Raw genomic sequence first — 21,415 nt, 5'->3', positions numbered from 1 at the left:
GGAAGGAGAGGGCCCCACACACATCACTCACGTGAACGAGGGTAGGATACCGTCCCATAGGCTCCCCAATACCTGAGAGGGAGATGCTGCCCACGAGTCAGCCTCACGCCTTGCCGAGCCGCTGCACAGTCCCTGGCCACGCGGGGCATCGCTCAACCTCGGAGACCGTGTGCTGCGTGCCTGATTTCCAGAGGGCTTCTCAGCACATCTCCGTCTCTTCCTCTCCTCCCCTTCCACTTTTTTGGTCAAAAGGCCAGGCTAGGGACAAGGATCGTTTTGCACTGAAAAGGACAAGCAGTGCTGAGGAAGATCTTGGCAGCCTTTTCAGAATTTGATCTGGGAGAAGCCCTGGGTTGGAGGTGGGGTAGGGGTAATGATTTAAACAGCAAAGAGCTTGACCAGATATACCAGCCTTGAGCTTTGAGCCCTGAGACTTGAAAATTATGCTTTGGGACATAAACATTGGGGGCGTGGCCTCCCAAAAGAGGGGAGGGCAGGGCGGGAGGAGCATTTGCCCAGTAGCATTGTCCATAATGAAAATTCGAACCCTTCCACTTCACAAGCCAGGGTGTGTTGGTGGATGGAACAGGCTGTAGATTCCCTAATCTGCCATGTCCTTAAAGCATGAATGAGTCTTTGAATCCCCAGAGCCTATTGCTCCATGAATAGTTACTGAAGTGATTTGAATCGTAGATTTCTTTTCTTTGGGAAGGATGTTTGAAATCTGACTTGTACATCTTGCGGGGGCCCAGAAAGGCCAGGTGACCTTCCAGATCCCAGCCAGTAATTGGTCGAGGTGGAGCTCCATTCCCAGCTTCTCCTCCTAGGGAGGGGCATTTCTCATCATATCGTGTTGCTCTTCTAATTAAATCGTGGATAATGTCTATGGCATGTTTAATTTCTAATTAGATGACTTTATGGATCAATTTGTATTTAATGTTAAATCTAATGTGGAAATCATTAAAAAGTTAGATCCCTGGGGAGAGGAATAGGCACTTATTCCATGCCTATTAAAAATAACAGGTATATGCCCTGTGTTAATACATGATGCTTTTTTATGGGGAACAGGAAAAAATCAGTAGAAAATGCAGGGCACATAGGTAGTGTGTGTGCTTGTGAATTGGAGAAACGTTAGGTGTTCAGACTTTACAATGCTTGTAGTGACTGTTGTAGTAGGTACCATTTACTACAACTTCATTGCATGCCAGTCCTGTGGTAAGTCCTTTAAGGGCATTGTTTTGCTTAACTCTCAAAACAGCTCTCTGAGGTGAGCATTATTATTATCTCCCTTTATGGATGAGGAAACCGAGTCTCGGGAGATGAAGGTCTCGCAGTCAGCAAATGGTGAATGCAGGATTTGAATCCAGGCCAGTTTGATTTCATAATTGATCTCAACTCTTCATTACATTGGGAAGTGCTCCCGTGGGTGCTCAATAATTATATAGCCAGTAGAACCCTGCACATGGTCTGGGTGTAAAGTCCATTGGATTCTAAAGTGTTTGCAGCTGATGGTAATTTGGGGGCAGCATCAGTGCTGCCATTACTTACTGCTTTCAAGGAGAGAGATGGCTCCCTAGGTGAGCAGCTGAGGCTCTCTCACAGCGTCCACAGGCTAAAGGGACAGTTCCTAGCAAGGGCGACCCCTGTCCACAGCTTGTGTAAGGTTGGCCCCAGTGCCTCCTCTTGGAAGCCTCTTTAAGTTAACCCCAAATCTTTGAACGTGTGTATACAGTGGGTTTCCTTTGGACAATGGATCCTCTATGGGATGTTCTTTTAGACTTATATATTTTTTAATTTTCTTATTTTTCTTGTTTGACTACCCTGTATTAGTTAAGACTGCAGAGAATGTGGTTTTGAGTCCAGAGTCTCTTACTTACTGCCTGGGTCTTTGGACAGACCATTTAGACCTAGTTGCTAGTCTACTTGATGTCATTGTGGTTTCCTTGAGGACAGGTGACTGTGGGAGTACGCAGGCCAGGGCATGGTGTGCACTTGGTAAAGAAGTTCCCCATTCCCTTCTCCTGTAGGAACAGTGTCCGTTTATTGATGAGATGACTGGATCCAGGAGCCCTCATATTTTTTCTGGCTCTTGCTGGTGCCTGTTGTTCATTCACTCAACCACTGTTCACAAATGCACAGCATTCCGGGCCCTGTTATAGCGTCTGGGGACACAGTGCCACTGTGCAGGACAGGAGGGATGCTCTACAGCCCACCCCCACGTCATGGGCCTTTCCCAGGGCTGCGGGCAGACAAGCACGCAAACAAAATAAACACTAAGTGTAGTTGGTTGGAAGATACTGCCACACTACCAGCTCAAGCAGTCCTTCATTCCCCTGTTTTTTCAGTAAGCATTTTGAGCACCAGTTATGTTCCCAGCACTATGCTAAACATGGACATGTGGAATTGGATCATGTCTGGGAGCCCAGGAATTATTTCACCAGAAAAAGAAGTGTCTGAGGAATACAGATCACTCTCTTGTGTTCTTCCGTCTTAAACATTTTAACTCTTTGAGGTTAAATACTCATTTGAACAAGTACAAGCTTCTAACCCCCACCCCCCTCCCCAACCCAGGGAACTTTCTTGTGTGTGGGGAGATGGACATATGAGTTTGGGTGTTTGGATTTGGCAGATGTTTGCATGATTCTTAACTAGCGGTTCTCAAATATTCTTGTGCATAAGAATTGCCTGGGTAGCTGGTTAAATTCAGATTCAGGTGCTACACTCCCAGATACAGATCTTCCTTGATGGGGTTACATCCCGATATTCCTTAACTTTTACAATCTTTAATTGTAAATGTGAAATATGTTGGCTTTAAAAAAAAAAACCAGACTACGTCTGCCATGTAAAGTAGAGAAAGTTCTATAATACAGATCTTCCTCCACTTAGGATGACTTTATGTCCCGATAAAACCCATCCTAAATTGACAATATTGTAAGTCAAAATGCATTTGAAGCTTAGCCTAGCCTATCTTAAATGTGCTCTGAACATTTACCTTAGCCTACAGTTGGGTAAAATCATCTAACATAAAGCCTCTTTTATAGTAAGTGTTGAACATCTCATGTAATTGATTGAATAATACTGAAAGTGAAAAACAGACGGGTTGTATGGGTGCAGAATGGTTGTGAGTGTATCGGTTGTTTCCCCTTGTGATCGCTGTCCAGCATCATGAGATAGTGTGGTACCACTTATCACTAACCTAGGAAAAGATCAAAATTTAAAATTCGAAGTACGGTTTTTAGTGAATGGGTATTACATTCAAACCTTGCAAATTTGAAAACTCCTTAAGTTGAACCATCCTTAAGTCTAGGATTGTCTGTACTCTGATTCACCAGGTCTGGTTTGGGGCCAACTGTCTGAGCTTTAACCTGACGTGCAGGTGAGTCGGCTGCAGGTGGTCTATGAACCAAATGTGGATGGATCCACACAGTGCTGGAAGAAACTTGAATCTCTTCATTTTATTAAGGAGGGAAAACTATTTCCCAGTGATGGAAGGGAGCTTGGAAGTAGTGGCAAAAGTAGACAGGATGGGCTGGGGCTTTGGAGCAGAATTGATGTGAAGTCTCATCCTGTCTCTGTCATTTGTAGCCTCATACAGACTTGGGTAGGTCGTTCTGCTTCTCTGAGCATCCGATTGCTCATCAGCCTGCCTCACTGGCTGAGAGATGTGATTGGAGGGACCCATGCAAAGCATAGGATAGAGACTCGTGCTAGGTATTGCACATGCCCTGAATTAGCGTATTGGTTTCTCAGATTCCTGATTCATCCTTTGAATGTGAGTTGAGCTGCTGGGTATACACCCCGTGATTTCTCTTTATTTCACAAGATGAAATGCTCTAACCACAATAAAGGAAATGAAACAAAAGAAAAATAGTTCACCCACAAGCGTGCTATTCTAACACAACTGTTTTCATTTTTCCTTTTAGCCCTTGTCTGTATGCAGACATATTTCTGTATAGCTGTAATCATATGTAGACTCAATTTTGTATTCTGCTCTTTTCAGTAAACCTTAAGCAAATGTTTTCCAAATGGTTACAGAGTCTTCAAGATGATTTTTAATGGTCTCACAATCTGTCATCCCGCAGGCTGAATTTATTTAACCATTCATCTATTATTGTACATTGAGATTTTTTTCCCCTACAGTTTTGTGCTATTATAAATAATACTTGGAGATATGGCTTCATCCTATTGTAGATTAGTTCCTTGGGGTGAATTCCCAAGAGCATGATTTCTGGGTTAAAGGGCACAAACATTTTTTTGGGGGGGGGCTCTGGATGGATTGCTAAACTGCTTTCCATAAGACTTGCGTCAGTTTACCATGCCACCAGCAGTGGGGTAAGGTACCCGTTTCAGCATTTGGCCTGCATTAGATAAATGGTCATTTTTACAAAGATTTGGCTCAATGGTGCCTCATTGTTTACTTGGTATTTCTTCTATTATGATAAGGTTGAATATGGCTTTATTATTGTCTCTTTTGGGTTTAATTTTTTTGCTTTTGTTATAGGCAGGACCTAGCCATGTGAGGTCAGGTTTTCTGCTCAGAATTTTTTAGATTCTTGGATTTTACAGTTAAAAAAAACAAACTACCAGTACCCAAACCCCGAGCCCATCAGTATAATAAATACTTTGGACATATTTTACGGTTGGATTAGCTGTTTGTGATCTTAACATCCTTGCAGGTCACCGGTTAATAGGGTGATACTTGGAGAGGAGAGGGGCTCTTCCTCTTCTCCTTGGAGTCCGCTTTGTTCTTTCCTTCCACTGTCATTCCCCCATTTCCTGTCCCCCTCCTTCCCTGTAAATACTGTTTTTGTCTCCTTGGAGATAAAACATGAAAGGATCAGCTTTTCAGTCATGCTCCTTCAACTTATAAAATGCAGGTTGCCTAAATTATGTAGTACGGAACCAGGTTAAAGAAAATCACAGCATTGTAGCAAATTGCCTTTAACTGCACTGCAAAAGCAAATGTCTCAGAATCGTAGAAAGGTGTGTTTGAGGGTGTAATCTTAGCTTGTGGTGAAGGGGGAGTCTGACTTGTTTTTCAAGTCGGTCTTGAATAGCTTTGTTCTGGAATGCTTGCCCTCCTCAGCATGACAGAGTTTGCTTGATGACAGACTCTTTCACTCTGCCGTGCATACCAGGGCCGCAAAACTGGTTTGCTTATTTGCCTGGGGTAAATGATGGAAACGCCTCCCTCTTGCAGCAGCACCCAGCATGAGAGGGGTGACTCTTGTCCCCCAGGTGCCCTTACAGTGGCCCCTGTGGTTGTCACTTCCCCCCACCCCCCAAGGACCACGAAAGCGCTGAAGGACACGCACTCCCTTGAGTAGAAGACACAGTTTCTTGGCACGTGGACGCCCCCCCTTGGGTAGTGCTGCCCCAAGTGGGCGACAGTCTCATGTTGGCCAAATAGCCAGGCGTCTGTACATAAGAGAGTGGTCATGGCTCTATTGCAGTTTAATTCGTTAATGAAACAAGACGGAGCGCATTTTCCCCTCCTGCACACCTCCCGGGCTGTTTGAGATGAGGCACAATTAATTTATTTGTACTGTCTGTGGAGGCGTATGCCAGCTAATGTAGTGCAAAAGCTTTTATCTTTCTGTTTGTAATGAAGAGGGGCAGGCTGCTGGCAAATTGACAAGGATTACTGATGACTCATTCTCGGACTGCAAAGTGCTTTCTTCTGAAATGATAAAATGCGTGTACACACACACGTAGGTGCAAACCTAGTTCCTGTTTGAAATGGGCAGAACTGGTTTGGGAAAGTTCAGGTGCCCCTGAAACACTGCAGGAGAAAGAAAGAAAGAAAAGGCAGGTGAAGCTATTTCTCCAGCTCCTTGGCGTGGCCCGACTGAGGGCAGGACCCCTTGCTCAGTGGCGGCCCTGCCTTTCTGAGACAGAAACTCCCTGCCCAACCTCGAAAGGCTGGCTCCTTTGTCCGGTAGGCAGCCTTCCTCCATGGCCACCTCCCAGTGGCGCCGGGCAGACGCATGCCTGGTTTACCTGGGGGAGCCTGCCCTCTGGGCTGCTTCCTATCCAGGCAGCACCTTGGGGGCTTGGCTTTGTGAGGCTGTGAATTCTGGGCCTGTACAACGTTAGCCCGGGAGTGGAGTGCACTGGGTTCCTTCCGGCCTTTCCCTGAGTTCCCCAGGCCTGGGCCTTGGCCATGGCTGTGTTAGTTGTGAACTGCTCTGTCACCCCACTTTGACACGCTTTGGAAGAAGTAGTTTCTATAGTAGCTTACATTTGCTTGGCTCTGTATAGTATATAAGGCATTCTGGCATTACAACAACTCTGTGAGTTGGTTATATTGTTATCCCTGTTTTATGGATAAGGACATTGAAGTACAGAGAGGTTAAATAACACGTTGATGACCAAGGAACTAGCTGGTAAAAAGGCAGTTGTGATGAAAACCAGGACTTTGGAGTCTAAAACCTGATCTTGTGATCTTTTAATGACATTCATTCATTAAGGATAAAATTAAACATTTTCTGTATAAGAAGTATATAAATTATTGGGCAGGGAAGCTATTCAAGAATTACATGAGAGAATACAGGCATTTCTGTAGTTCTGTGGAAAAGAAGGAGGTTCATAGGATACTTTCTGAAGACCTGAAAACAGTCTGTTTTGCCCCATTTTGCACTGGTCTAGAGAAATAACCTCTCAAGTGCAATCTAAATGTTCCTTCCTGTGTCAGATGGCTGGTCAAGCTGGCTGTGCAATGTGGGCTCAGTATAAGCGCCCCAGTCGGTGCTGTGACCCGGGCGTAAGTAACGCAAGTCACTGCGTGGCCTTCTTGACTTTCAGAGCTGGAAGGAACCATGGAGATTTTACAGACGAGGAAACTATGGCCTAGAGAGCGGGAGATTTTGTGTTAGGAGGAATTTCATTCATTTATCCCACCATCCATCCGTGCGTCTGGCAAATGTTTATTGAGGCTGTGCTGGGCTGGGAGATAAAGCTTGGGCTATGAATGAAACAGAGTCCTGTTTCAAGGGACGTACAATAGTGGGTAACACAGCTGGGCAGGCACTCGCAGTGTGGGGTTAGGGCTGTGGTGTCTGAAGTGGGAGGGCTCTGTTGGGGGGATGGTCAGTGGGGGCTTCCTTAAAGGAGTGGTGCCTACGGTGAGACTTGAAGGATGGACCTGAAAGTCATTGAAACATGGAGAACCTATGTCGACTGACAATTGGGCCCTTCCCAAACTCAAATACAACAGAAGTCAGTGCCACTGAAAAGGCTTTATGTGCTTGGAAACAACAGGTGTTAGGCTCTGTGAGATTCAAGCACGTGTAAGAAGTGCTCGCTCCAGGTCCGTGCCGTGCAGTACGTAGCCACCAGCCACATGTGCTGTTCAGCACTCAGAAGGAGGCTCCTCAACTGAGATGCTCCATCAGTGTGCAATGGCCACTGGACTTCAAAGACTTAGTACGAGGGGCTTCCCTGGTGCTGCAGTGGTTGAGGGTCCGCCTGCCGATGCAGGGGGCGCGGGTTCGTGCCCCGGTCCGGGAAGATCCCACGTGCCGCGGAGCGGCTGGGCCCATGAGCCATGGCCGCTGGGCCTGTGCGCCCGGAGGCTCCGCAACGGGAGAGGCCACAACAGTGAGAGGACCGCCTACTGCAAAACAAACAAACAAACAAAACCTCATTGGCAGCTATTTTTACATTGATTACAGGTAGAAATAATATTTGGGCTGTTGGGTTAGTAGATGTTATTAGAATCAATTAACACGTGTTTCTTTTTTCCTCTTTTTTTTTAACATCTTTATTGCTTTACAATGGTGTGTTAGTTTCTGCTTTATAACAAAGTGAATCAGTTACACATATACACATGTTCCCATATCTCTTCCCTCCTGTGGCTTCCTCCCTCCCACCCTCCCTATCTCACCCCTCTAGGCGGTCACAAACCACCGAGCTGATCTCCCTGTGCTACGTGGCTGCTTCCCACTAGCTGTCCACTTTACGCTTGGTAGTGTATATATGTCCATGCCACTCTCTCACCTCGTCTTTTTTCCTCTTTTAATGAGGCTACTAGGAAATGTGCGATGACACATGTGGCTCGTGTTGCGTTTCTGTTACGTGGCGATGCTAGGTGGAGAGCGAGGCCTGGGAGAGGAAGCGGGTAGGTGACGAGAGCACGGGATTTAGAGTGAAGAGGTGTGAGTCGGGTCCCAGGGGCACAGCCTATGGCAGGCCTGCGCATCACTGCACCTCTCTGCCCTCCTAACAGGACACTAACAGTCTTACAGCTGGGACTAAGAATGAAATCAGAATGCCTATGAGAAGTCCACCCCATTATGAGGGGTGGCTCTCCTTGTAATAAAACAGTTTAGGGTGAAGACAGGATATGCCATGCAGTATATACCGATATTTTAAAAGACAGATGAGAAATTTGGCCAGTTGCAGAATAAGAGGCTGGTGTGTGGGAAATGCATTCAGTACACAATGAATTACAGACTGGGGGTGGATCTGTGTGAGATGCTGTGGATAAGAAAATTCCATTTCTGTTGCACTTGGCTTGCTCTGCTCCAGGAATTCCCTCACCCCTCACATCGGAGTTGGCATCCAGGCTTTCATAGTCCTTGTTCCTTGTTTTGTTTAGTCTCCAAAGGCCAACAAGGGCTAACCGTTTCTTTACTACTTTTTTATCTTTGGGTATTTAGTATTTTAATCCTAAAACTCAGCACTCATTAAATGCTTGATGAAAGAATTGTCATTCTGTCAGTATTTACTGAAGATCTGGATGTGTCAGGTATCTGCTGGGCTCCAGAGATGCTGCACTGAACAGAAAGCTACCCCGATCCCAAGATGCTCATTGTGGGGAAGGAGACAGTTAACAGGCTAAGGTAGAGAGGACTGCAGGAGATAGGAAAGCGTTCCTAACTGCTAGATCTTGTGGCCCAAAGGATAACTTGATTAAAGATAGCGAAGGAGAGAGCTAAGAGACAGTTGTAGCTGGCTGGAGTATACTTTCTTATAACTCCCTTTCAGACAGTGAACCCCAAGGGGATCTTACCAGCCCCCAGCCCGCAGGGGTTTCCAGCACTGTGGCAGTGTTCGATATTAACGTTACGTTTGTATATTAGTTACACTTTCCATTGTCGGTTTACAGACTGCAAGGAGCAAAGATGTTGCAGAACACGTGGAGCAAACTGTTAGCCCTTCCCATCAGGAGTGACCTGGGCTAATTGGAAGGCTCTTCCAGGACCGGTGGGGTAGAGGCAGTTTGGCAGGGCCAAGCAGGGGCTATTTGGGGGCATGAAGTAGCTGTGACCTGGCATAGGATGGCAGGCAGGCAGACAGTCATTTCAGCGGGAGAGAGCATCTGATACTAATCCCTTCGGGCTAGTCTTATAATAGTTGCAGATAAATAAGCTGCCTCCAGTATGTTCCCAGAATATCTCTGTCTGCAAGATGTCTTTGAGGGGATGTTTGACTTGCGAGCATGTGGTTGATAAAATAAATACATTTTGAAAATGTAAACCTCTCTATGAGAGGTTTTAGTCTCTTCTCTCCCCTGGGAAAAATAAGGCCCCTCTTGAACCTCTCTTCTCCCCTCAGTGTAGAATTCCTGCCATGCTTTATAAGAAGAAATATTTTTGGAATGTAGCACCTGCAGAAATATAAAGGGGCTGTGCCCAAACCATTGGGCGGTGGCTATGGTGTGGATGGGTCCTTGGTGGTTTGTGACGAGATAGCAGCCCTGACACCTGCAAAGCATTTGAGGTGCTGGGCTAGGGTTGGAGGAGCTGGAATTCAGAGGCACTTAAATTGCTTTTAGCTGGATTTTGTGGGCAGGCAGCTGGACTGGGCCATTCTCTCTAGTATTAGAGAATCCTTACTGTTCAGTCACACCTGGCTAGAACAGGACTTGGCACCTAGAAAAGTGCCTGGCATGGTATAGGAACTTAATGTATGGTTGTTGAGTGAGTGAATGACTGAATAAATGAGTGAGTGAACAAATGAGATGCTTTTCTGGGCTTTGGAGATCTTGTGGGATGAGCGTGCCCCTGGCCCTTGCTTCTTGAGGGTAGTCTGTAGACCACCAGCAGCCTCACTTTGTTAGCATAGGATTCATTCGAGGATCTTATTAAAATGCAGGTTCTGATTTAGTGGAGCTGGGACTTGGCCCAAGAATCTGCATTTTAACACGTTTCCAGATGATGCCAATAGTGCCAGTCCATAGGCTGTACTTTAAGTAGGGGTTCTATTAAGGTTCAGGCTCAGTAGTTGTGGCGCACGGGCTTAGTTGCTCTGCGGCACGTGGGATCCTCCCGGACCAGGGCTCGAACCCGTGTCCCCTGCATTGGCAGGCGGATTCTTAACAACTGCGCCACCAGGGAAGCCCCTTCAGTGCAGTTTTCGATATGTGTATATGTTGTTGTTTTTACAAAATGAAATTTGTCTGTAGTATTTGTCTATAGTATTTTGTAATTTTCTTTTTCTTATAAATAGAATTTTCTTTTTATAACTTTCATGTCAGTAACTATGATATTGCAGTTGGTAACATTATTTCATAATGAGATAGGTAATTCTGTTTCATTTTGCCTGCTCCCTCTCATTTTTTAAACCCCTGCTTTTGGGTTAATGTCAGTGCCTCTGTGGTTTAGGTCAACTGTATCTCTGTTACCTATTCCTGCGAGTGGAATGGTAAAGCCCAAGACTAGTTTGAAAATGACTCTCATGGCCCTGTGAATTGTTCATTCTCCAGCTTCGTGATCCTCATTCCTATTAGGATGTGGCTTCACACTCCTGTCAGCGCTCTGAAACTTGCTCACTTTTGACCATTCATCCCCTGTGGTTGCTGGAATCCAGATTTGAGATCTCACTTTTCTTGGGAAAAGTGAGGTGGGGTAGAGGACCGGTGGGGGTATTACTGTGAATGCAGCAGTCTACTCAGGGCAGCCTGATACTGCGTTAGCTTTTATAGGTGCCTCATCACACTGAGTCATTGAGCTCGTGGGCAACCCAGTCCCTTAAGACTTTCTCATGTGATCTTCTCTACCCTATACTTGTGAGTGAGTGTGTGTGTGTGTGTGCGCGTGCGCGCGCGTGTTTTTTTTTTTTTTTTTTAGCGAGGTGCATAACTTGACATTTATCCTTATTAAATTTCCACCTTGTTAAAGTCAGCCGGTCATCATATCCTTTGAGATAGTATCAGGAGCAGACTCTGTTATCCTTCAGAGTCACTGTCCCTTCCAACTCCCAGTCACTGGCAAATTCCAGTGTCAAATGATTCAGCAAATCCCAGCAGTCAGTTACGTCTCCATCCTCCTCACTGGATTGTGAGTTGTTTGGGGCCAAGACCATACCATATTATTTTTCTTAAAAAAACCAATCCCTACTTCCGTTTTTATTTTACATGGCCTAGCGGATACCCAGAAAATGTTGCCATGTGGATATTTGCTTAAACTCCATGGTTGAAGGCATGGTGGTAGTGGTAGTATCATAGTGATGACAAATATAGAGAAGTCAAGGCTGGGTCTCCGGGTGAGGAACTTACAGTGGGGTTGGACAGCGTAAAAACTGAGTATCAGTTGTAGTAAAGATAAGTACAGAGACTTCTGGTGTTGCCCAAGGGTTGCCTGTTTTGCTTGAGTTCATTGTTGAGAAGGATCATTGATGCCTTCCAGGGAGGCAGGCGGTGGAGGGATTCCTCAGGGCACAGTAGGTGAATGGCAGGACGTCGATGGCAGGGGACGTGTTGTATGCTGTGAGAGCTGATGACAGGAAAACCACCCACCCAGCCTTTGAGAATTGGGTTGAGTAATGATCACAGAGAGTGTTCCTATCTGACTGTCCTACGAGATACAGAACAAAAGTTGGCTTCTTTTTCCTCTTTTTATTTATGTATTTATCACCCCCACCCCCCTTTTTTTTTCTTTTTTGTCACACCTCGCAGCTTGTAGGATCTTAGTTCCTTGACCAGGGATCGAACCTGTGCCCCCCCTGCAGTGGAAGGACAGAGTCCTAACCACTGGACCACCAGGGAACTCCCTCTTTTTCTTTTTATAGTCATTGAGCTTAAGGCTCACAAAGTTAAGACCTACTCGCCATTGATTACACCTTAGATGAGAGGCTGAACTGAGACCAGAACCCGGGAGCTCAGATTCTTCTCCCTTGGCCAGTCATCATGGTGTGAAGGTGGCCTGGTGGCTCCTCCATTTACCCACTTTGGTGTCTGCCTTTGGCCCCATCAGCTTTCCTGAACCTCAGACCCCTCACCTGTGAAAGGAGTAATACCACCCCCCTTGCCTTTGTGGTGGTTGTGAAACACACGAGATGGTGCTGTGAGAAGTGAGCCCTGAGCGCTGGGCTCTGGACACAGCTGCTTCTAAGTAAAGACCTACTGAGGTGGATGACAGTGAACTTGGCAGCATTTCTTAACCTCAAGAGAGTTAAGGGGCAGCAGCCTGAGGGTTCCAGCTCCCCCGGTGTGGCTGTGGTCTTTTGCAGGCATGAAGGCAGCTCTGGAGCCCCTGCTTCCCACCCCCAGCAGTTTCAGCTCTCCTGGTTGGGACAAAGGCCCTTGTTTACTAAAAGGAAAGCTTTCTTCCAGGAAGAGGGAGAGGTTCTTTAGGGGCTGGGTCCAGTCACAGGGAGTTCGAGCACCTCCAGCCCTCCAGCCCTGGTCTTCTTGGAAACTTCAGGGCTTCTTCATTGCGTGGGACCTTAGTTTTTGGTGCAGGGTGAGGTTGCAGGATTCTGGAGTAGACACTGAACTACCTTTCCTGCTGCCTCCGGGTATGGTAGATACAGATACAGATGCTGGTATCTGTCACACTTGCCTCAACTACAAGGTTGGTTTATATTTGTATATAGATGCATGCCTACTTAAACAATGCACATATATGTGTGCATGTACATATATTTGTAAACAAATGTGCATTCACCACTAGATACACAGAAATACACAAACGCCCATTTTTTTTAAAAAAAGAAAATGCAAGCTCTAAAATTATATTTGAGCTTGGTTTAGTCTTTCTTTTGTGTTGATTAAATGTTAATGTGCTGCAATTACTTTAATTTAGTAAAGGAAGTTCAAACAGGGAGATGGGAAGAAAATAACTACAGCTAATTGGCAAGAATCCGAGGCTATCCAGAAAAGTAGTCTAACCAGCAGAAGTTGAAATGTTTTAGGTATCTGGTTCAGGAGTTTTTTTGTTTGTTTTTTTATTTTTCCCTTTTCCAGTTTAGAACTACTGATGGCTTCCCTTCCAAAGGATGGCCATCTTCTCTTTTCTTTATTGTTAGCCAGGATTCTCTTTCCCACTCCCTTCCTCCCAGTTCCTTTTTGGTTCATTCACTCTGAGTCTTGCTCAGTCAGCATTGGGGAAAGGGGGGTTTTGCAGGAAGGATTAGAAAAGGGAGAGGAAGAAGAAGTAGCAAAAAAATCTTATCCTCCCACAGTGGTTCTCTGCCACTCTGGTCCCTGCCCCAGACCTGGGGTAGCCATTGGGCAGAGATGGGGTTAACACATTTGCCATTCCAGACATTTCCATGTGTGTTAGCTCATCACTACCCTAGGAGAGAGCACATGAGGACACTGAGGCGTGGCAATGTGAAATGCATTGCCCTCGTACAGCGGCAGAGTGGTGGAGTGTGCATTCCAGCCCAGCCCTCCAAGTTAAGAGTCAGGCTCCCTGCTAAACTCCAGCTCCTCAGGCCGATCTTTGCCTGCCCTCCCTGGCTCCTAACCTGCTTTATATTTTTTGAGTGCCTGCGACGTGCTATGCACTGTTCTGGGTGTCAGCTGATGTATCAGCCTCTCACTGAACTGTGAGGTCTTTGAGGGTGGGGCCCGTGTTTATTACTCATCTTTATCTCTCCAGCATAGTGCCTGGCCCAGAGTTGGCCACATGCCTGTTGAAGGCTAATTGAACAAATGCTTGTATGTTTTTTCTGACAGCCATCTAAATTTTGAGCAATCCAGATACCTACGACTTCTGTGTCTCAGCCTTGCAGAAGTAGCATATAGTAGACCATGCTTTATCTAGACATCTAGAGAAGGAGATAAGGCAGTCCCTCAACCACTGCATCAGTATGCGTGAATTGTGAACAAAATTTCCTTTAAAATGTTAATATGATTATGGTATTTCTTTACTCTGGCTAAGTTCTTTCAGATTTCTGTCTATGAATCTACACGTAATATCCTGAAATTCCAACCGCATCCTTTTTCTTCCTCGCATTCACTATTTCTGTTCAAAACTGGAATATGTGAACATGTTTACAGCCTATTAAGACCAAAGAGATGTTTTTTTCCTAGACTTTTTTGTTTGTTTGTTTTGGTGCCACTGCCCCACCTAGAACAAACTTTTCAGGAAGCACAGGTTTGCATGGAAGCAATGTATCTTAAAATAAAAATGAACTCAATTTAAAGAAGGAATATGGAATTGAAAATATTATTTGTATTTAGGATTCTAGATATTTTGTTGAATTCAACTAGTTGTAAAGTGGGATAGACATGATCACTTCTCTTCCTTTGAAGATAGAATTTATCAATGGTTGTTCTTAAAACTAAAAAAACTCTATGAAAATTCACTGTATTCTAAGTTTCAGATGAAGGTATAATCCTCAAAGCTTATTGAATGGTGCTTGAACATATTAATTAAATAGAGAATTTTTATCAAATTGGATGGTCATGTGGAATGTGATGGGCTCCAGCTGGAACCTTGGTTTTTTATTCTTACCCATTCACAAAGTAATATACGTAAAGTGGGGTGGGGAGGGAAGCAGGAAATGTTTCTTTGAGGTAGACAGCCAAGTGAAGCTTTTGCTTCTCTTTTATTTTTTTGTTTTTTAATCTTTCGGCTGCACCATGCGGCCTGCCGGGATCCCAGTTCCCCGACCAGCGATCGGACCCGCACCCCCTGCATTGGAAGGGTGCTTCTCTTTTAAATGAGTTGTTATGCATGAGAATGTATTTTCTTTTTTAAATTTACCCATAATTTTCTTATAAGATTTTGTAAAACCTTTAAAAACAGTTGGACAAAATTATAAACACCATTTTCTATTATTTTGTGAGAAATAGTCTGCTTCTTCAGAAGCAAAAATGCTGTCAGAACATGTGTGTATATATATTGGGTTGGCCAAAAAGAAGTTCATTCGGTTTTAAGTAAAGATAGACACACTTTTCATCTTCACCAAGAACTGTATTGAACAACGTATTCACTAACAAAACGAACATTTTGGCCAACTATATATATATATATATATATATATGAGGTGGTCAATAATATTTTAGGGGACTTTAAAAATATTTAAGTGTTGGACAATCCACCCATGCCTGGGCTTGGGAAAAAAAAGAATTGCCAAAGGTTATACTCTTGTTCTGTCTTATCTTACCCAGCAGAAGTTAAGGGTCAGATTGTGTGCTGATACATCTCTGTCTCCATAATTCACATGTTTTGTAATAAGGATGGTTTGACTAAATAAATGGAAGACTAAGCAAAAAAAAAAAGAAGTAGTAATCAAGATCTCCATATAAAAATGTCCTCTGAGTGTCTGCTCCTCTATTTTAGATCCTCAAATATCCTTTACCTATGATTTTTATTGTGAATGGGTAAGAACAAAACCTAAGGTTCATGTGAGGACTTTGCTTACTGATTGAGGGTTTCCAGAAACCCACAGGCAGGTCTATCTCTTACCTTGATAATCTTTCCTTGTTATATCAGCATGACCTGTTTGGAGCTGTAACTCAAATGTGTGCACGTGCCCTGACGTCAACTCAAGTCATGCTGGAAGTCATTTGTACTCTTCAGTTGGGTCCTATATGCTCTGCATGGTGGGGTTCCAGTGTGGATGAGCCTTGCTTGCCTCTCAGCATCACTCTTATAGTTTGCCCGGTGATTGGAGGAGGAGGGGGAAAGGAAACACACTTTGCCCAGTAGCAAATCCAAAAATTTGTTCTCCTATGCAAAACATGTACCAAGAGTAGACTTGGAGGTGTATACAGCAGAACAGATTTCGGTGTGATGAAGTAATTTATATGGCAGAAAAACGTACAAGAGGAAATTCAGTACAGGTACCAGCCGCCTTAAAGAATGGACTAGGCAAAGAACAGCAGTTACTGCCCCCGCCTTCTGAGCTGACCCCTCAGTATCGATAAAGATTTACCAGCCTTTAAAGAATGTTTTCTAATTTTAGCCCGAAGAACAGGTGCCTGACAAATTGATCAAACTGCAGTTTAAACTTTTGTTCCTGCAAAGAGGAAAATACTCCCTTGACCTCAAGAGAATTTGAAGAGGTGATGCGTTTAAGCCCCTGTGCTGCGCCTGGCACCTGGGTCTCCGCCTGGGTATCGGAAGGTGGGCGTGGAGCTCTAACTTTGGTGGGGAGGGGTGTTCACGAAGAACATCCCCTCTGTTTAATAGAGGAGGTAGAGGGGCAGTGGGAACCTGTCTGGCAATCTTCTGCGGTTGGATCCCCCACTGTTTTTTTTTTCAGTTTCAAGTTAGAAAATCTTTGGGTTTTCTGTGAGTTACAGTCGTCCTTTGGTATCTGCAGGAGTTGGTTCCAGGAGCCCACATAGATACCAGAATCTGTGGATGCTCAAGTCCCTTATGTGAAATGGCTTAGTCCAGTCAGCCCTCCATATCAGTGGGTTCTATATCCGAGGGATATGGAAGGCCGATGTATTAACTTGCCTTGTTAACAACTCCTTAAGACAACCCTGCGTGTAAGCTTTGAAAATCAGAGCAGTAGTCTAGCCTCTCCTTTTCTCAGCAGTTAATTAATTGACTCAGTACTTATTAAAGGTGATATTTGTTGAGTCAGGTCCTGTGGACGCATCTAAGCAAGATAAGGGTGCAGCCTTCACGGGCTTGACACTGGCTGGATAGACCTGTTGACGGGCTCTGGTACAGGGTCCTGGTACTATGGGAGCATGTGGCAGGCCCCCCAAGACTGGACTTGGGTATCCAAGAAGGCTCCCTGGAGGAAGTATTATCCTTGCTGAGAGGGGAAGAGTCTTGGAACGATACATGCAGCATCTATGTGCAGTGGTGAGTGTTCCGGCACTGAGGGCTATGTTTGGATTGCACTATAGGTATATTTTGACTTGGTCTGACTTCTTTGCTTTGTGGTCCTGTTTTATCTGTCTAATTATCTACCTACCTATTTATCTATAATTTTAATTATGGTAAAATGTACAGAACATAAATTTACTATTTTAACCATTTTTAAGTATAGAGTTCAGTGGCATTTAAGTACAGTCACATTATTTTGCTACCATTATCACTATCCATCTCCAGAACTGTTCTCATTTTGGAAAACAAACTCTGTGCCCGTGAAACAATAACTCCCCATTCCTTTCTCCCCTCAGCCACTGGCAACCACCATTCTGCTTTCTGTCTCAATGAGAGTGATTTTCCTAGGGACCTCATATACAATGAATCATACCGTATTTGTCCTTTTGTGACGGACTTATTTCACTTAGCATAATGTCCTCAAGCTTTATCCTTGTAGTGGTTTTCCTTCCTTTTTGAGGATGCATACTTTTCAACGCCCCATTTTATTTTAACCCCAAGCATGTGTGAAATATTCACCCACCAACACATGAATTAGTTCTCTAGTCCCTTTACTGAGAAGTCATTCATGCATTTGTCCGGCCACCCATCCATCCATCTTCCCTCCCTCCTTCCTTGATTACATGTTACCTGCCAGACATTGGGCTAGTGACTAGAGATACAAAGAATACCTCTATCTACTCCCCACCCCAAACTTGTATTCTCTGAGGAAGAAGGACTCAAACAATTAAATTACTAAGCAGTATCAGTGAAACGGTAATTGTGTGTTTAAAGTTCCATGAGATAGAGGAAACACAGCAAATCTGCATGAGAGCCAGGGAAGGCTTCGCTGAAGAGGTAGCACTTGAGGTGGCCTTTGTGTGGCAGCCTTAGAGATGGCTAAGGGGAGGAAAGACGTTTCAGAAAAGAGGACCAACAGAGCAGTGGCTGGGAGACTTGGCTATACAGACAGGCAGTCTAGTTGGGTAATTATCAGTTTAGACTCTGAAATCAGACTGTTCAGATCCTGGCTTTGAGGATCCATGAGCCAGGTGGGAAATTTACTTTCTCTTTTGGTGTCTTAATTTCCTTGTTTCTAAATGGGAATAATGATAGTACTTTTCTAATAGTGTTGTTACGAGAGTTAAATGCATTGACAGATTAAGTGCTTAGAATAGGGCCAGGTACAGAATATACACTCTGCAGGTATTAGCTATCATGGCTACTGAAATGTTTAGAGGAACATGAAGTCCTTAGATCTACCTGAAGTAGGCTATCATCTGTGTATTGTGTTTGCATTTGAAGGTTGCAGCTAGACCTTGGAGATTGGTTGGGTGGATCCTAGTGGTAAAGAGGATTCAAGTATCCACAAATGTCTGACCTCTAAGCTTTCTTGTATTCAGATGCTTGAATACCTCAATTTGTACCTGAGTTTCCTTAAATTTTCTTAAAGTCGGAATAATTTCTTAAAAATTACAGAAACAATGGAACATAAAAAAGTGTAAAATAAAAATCTGTAATGTCACCCTCCTAACAGAGTAACTGTTTCCTTTTTATTTTCACTTTATTTCTGTAGAAATATGCATAAAACTAGAGTTGTAGTTACATATATATACACATAATTATATATATATACACATATACACACAATTTTGTATTTTGCTATATATTTATGTATCTCTCTTTTTGCCGGCCTATCTACCAATCTATCTACTTTTTTTAGCCACGCTGTGCGGCATGCGGGATCTTAGTTCTCCCTGACCAGGGATCAAACCCGTGCCTCCTGCAGTGGAAGCGTGGAGTCCTAACCACTGGACCGCCAGGGAGTTCCCCTGTATTTTGCTTTTTAAAATGAATATTCTTTGAGAAACTTTCCCTCATGGTTCTGTCTATTTTTAAAAATTTTTCTTGTAAAAGAATGCATAGTTTTCCTTTGCATTCATGTACTGTAGTTTTCTTAGTCATTCTGCTATTCATGGTATTATAGATGATTCTGTAATATAGATATTTGTGCTCCTAATTTTTTTCCTACCGTGGGATTTTCTCTTTTTGATAAATTTCTAGGGTTAAGGTTACTAGGTCGAAGAATTTCAGCCTTTTGAGGCGCTTAGTTAAGTATAGCCATTTGGATCTTCACATCCCCAACATCACTAGCATAGTTCCTGTGTCATGTTCACTACAGATGTTCTTATTGTCTTTTAAGGTTTGCTGATTAGGAGATTTAAAATAACACCTTAAACTTGCTTGAATTTGCCATTCTTTCCCCCTCCTAGGGAAGATGCGTATTTTGTCATATGCTTGTTCTCCTGTGTGACTTGTTCATTCACTTCCTTTTCTGGTTGTGTTCATGTTTTTTTCCAGTGCAAATGTGAATCATTAATTCATTGTAAATATAAGCTTTGTGTTGAAAACAAAATGCAGGTGCAGGGATCACAACTCTTTCCCAGCCCTGCAGTAGCGAGGCTCTCATCCGTGCCACTGCATTTCTGGAGAGGGAGAAAGAGACACCAGTGCTTGCCATGTGCCAGCTCTGCTGGAGTCACGATGGCCAAGAGTCTGGACTCTCCACTGGCCTTGCTTTTCAGTTGCTTTTTATTGTGAGCAGAAAAATAGAGCGGCTGTCCATTATCTCAGCTCTAACAGTGTGCTCACTTCATTTACAGGGTCTCTCTTACTCCTCATGTCCCATACACACACACCTGGTACAGAGCCAGCATACAGTAGGCAATTTGTTTTCATGTGTCATAGATCAGGGGCTGGAATGGACCTTCCCTGACATTCTTCTGCCTACTCTAGTCCCCTGCACAGCATCCCTCCTCAACTGTTCCTTGATTACCTCCGGCGATGGGAGGTTCAGTGTCTCACAAAGACAGACCTTGGGCTCAAGGTGAGATAGATCTGGGTTTGAATTTCTGTTTGACCAGTGGATAAAAGACTTACTGTTTCTAAACCTTATTTGCTTCATTATCTGAATAATCAATATTGTAATATTACATCTCTACCTAATATAGATGTGATGAGGATTAGAAGAAATAATAAAAATCGAGTCTAGATCCCTGTTCCTCACACACAGTAGTGTTGAATATATGTTACTTGTGAATATTATCTCCACTTACTACTACAAGGCATTTGCTTAAACTTTTGCCATTACATCTGATTTTATGAATCAAAAATATTTTTTATATCCGTTAATTAGAATTTTGCTGAATTGGCAAAGAAGCTGCAGCACCCACAGTGACTTGGAATTTTGAGTATATTCTTCCATCATGGAGGTGTTGGATAGGCATTGTCTTTGAGCTGATTCCAGCTTGGGCCATGATCCCAGCTGCTGGGCTGGACAGTGCTGTAATGCATCCAGGTTGACCCCTTCTTGGTTTTCAAAGTCTGATTTTACAGACCCCTTGTTTGTCTTTCTTCCCTTTCCTGGCTGGTGTTCCTGCCCTGGCACCCCCAGTAGAGGATGGACAAAAACATTTAGAGGAAACAAAACTCTCTTCCACTTATTAGTTACCTGTTCTCTTCCACAGAAAATAGCGTACTAAAGGGAGGGCTAAGGTAGAGGTCATGCTTCCAAGTGCATAGTCATATGCCCAGCCCTAAATGTTGCTTTGGTATTGTAGAGTGAGCCAGTACCAGGGTGGTCGGGGCATTAGTTAGGCTGTACCGACTCTTCTTATTCCTAGACTTCAGCATTTCAGTATTCTTGCTTTAGCTTGCTGAGACTATCATTGACGATCTGAGACTTCCTCAAAGTCTCATGTGATTTAAGCAGGTAGCTTTTACCGTCAGGGAACCAGTGTCACTGGTGTTCGTACTAGGTCCGCGACTCTTAGGACTGTGATGTTCGTCTTTGTCTAACCCAGCTCACTGTGCTCTGTAGAGAATAACTTGGTGGGAACTGCCCCCCACCCCAGCCGCCGTCTCGGGAAGTTCTTCCCATTAAGTGTCCATTTCAATTTTAAAAATAAAATATTAGGGAATTTAATGAATTTCAGAGACAGCGCTGATGCGTTGGTGAATAAGATTTTAAGCAGTGGTCTCTGAGGAGCTGGTTGGAGGGGAGGATTAACAAAATTTAAAAAGCAAATCCCGGGTTATAGGTTATGTGCGGAGAGGGGTGATGTTTAAGGTATTTTAACAGACAGTGTGGACATGGACCCAATGGAAGACACTGGAGGCCCCCAGGTGTGCCAGGCACTTACATGTACTTGTTGTATACTGAGAAGATTGGGGGCACTGGAAGAGGGGTGGGAGGTAAGGGAGACAGGCATTCAGTGGGCTTGGGCCACTGACTCTTTCCAGTTCGTGTGGAAGTATTTCAGTATTTGAAACAAGCAGGGTGGCTGTACAAGTGAGGTACTGATGGGGGCTGGCAGCGTGAGGGGGTGGGAGCAGCATCTGAATCACCTTTG

General features: G+C 44.2%; 1 protein-coding gene across 13 annotated transcripts in view; it reads left to right on the top strand.

Moving 5' to 3' along the window:
* The window catches only part of TEAD1 (TEA domain transcription factor 1), a 262,078-nt gene that overhangs the window by 44,505 nt on the left and 196,158 nt on the right, over positions 1-21,415 (top strand). For 2 of the 13 annotated variants that reach the window (XM_027115343.1, XM_027115342.1), the window contains exon 1: positions 16,854-17,000. The exons of 6 other annotated variants lie outside the window; for them this stretch is intronic. In XM_027115343.1, the coding sequence (XP_026971144.1) occupies positions 16,875-17,000 (126 nt within the window). In that variant the 5' untranslated portion in view covers positions 16,854-16,874. Of the gene's footprint in view, positions 1-16,846; positions 17,001-21,415 lie in introns of those variants that run through there. 5 more of the 13 variants (XM_027115347.1, XM_027115346.1, XM_027115349.1 and 2 more) reach the window with 4 other exon arrangements.

The sequence above is a fragment of the Aethalodelphis obliquidens genome, unplaced genomic scaffold, assembly GCF_003676395.1.
Source record: "Aethalodelphis obliquidens isolate GAN/ISIS:26980383/991018 unplaced genomic scaffold, ASM367639v1 scaffold14, whole genome shotgun sequence".
NCBI lineage: Eukaryota > Metazoa > Chordata > Mammalia > Artiodactyla > Delphinidae > Aethalodelphis > Aethalodelphis obliquidens.
The sequence above is the reverse complement of the archived record's forward strand: the minus strand, read 5'-3'. Positions and strand labels throughout refer to the sequence as shown.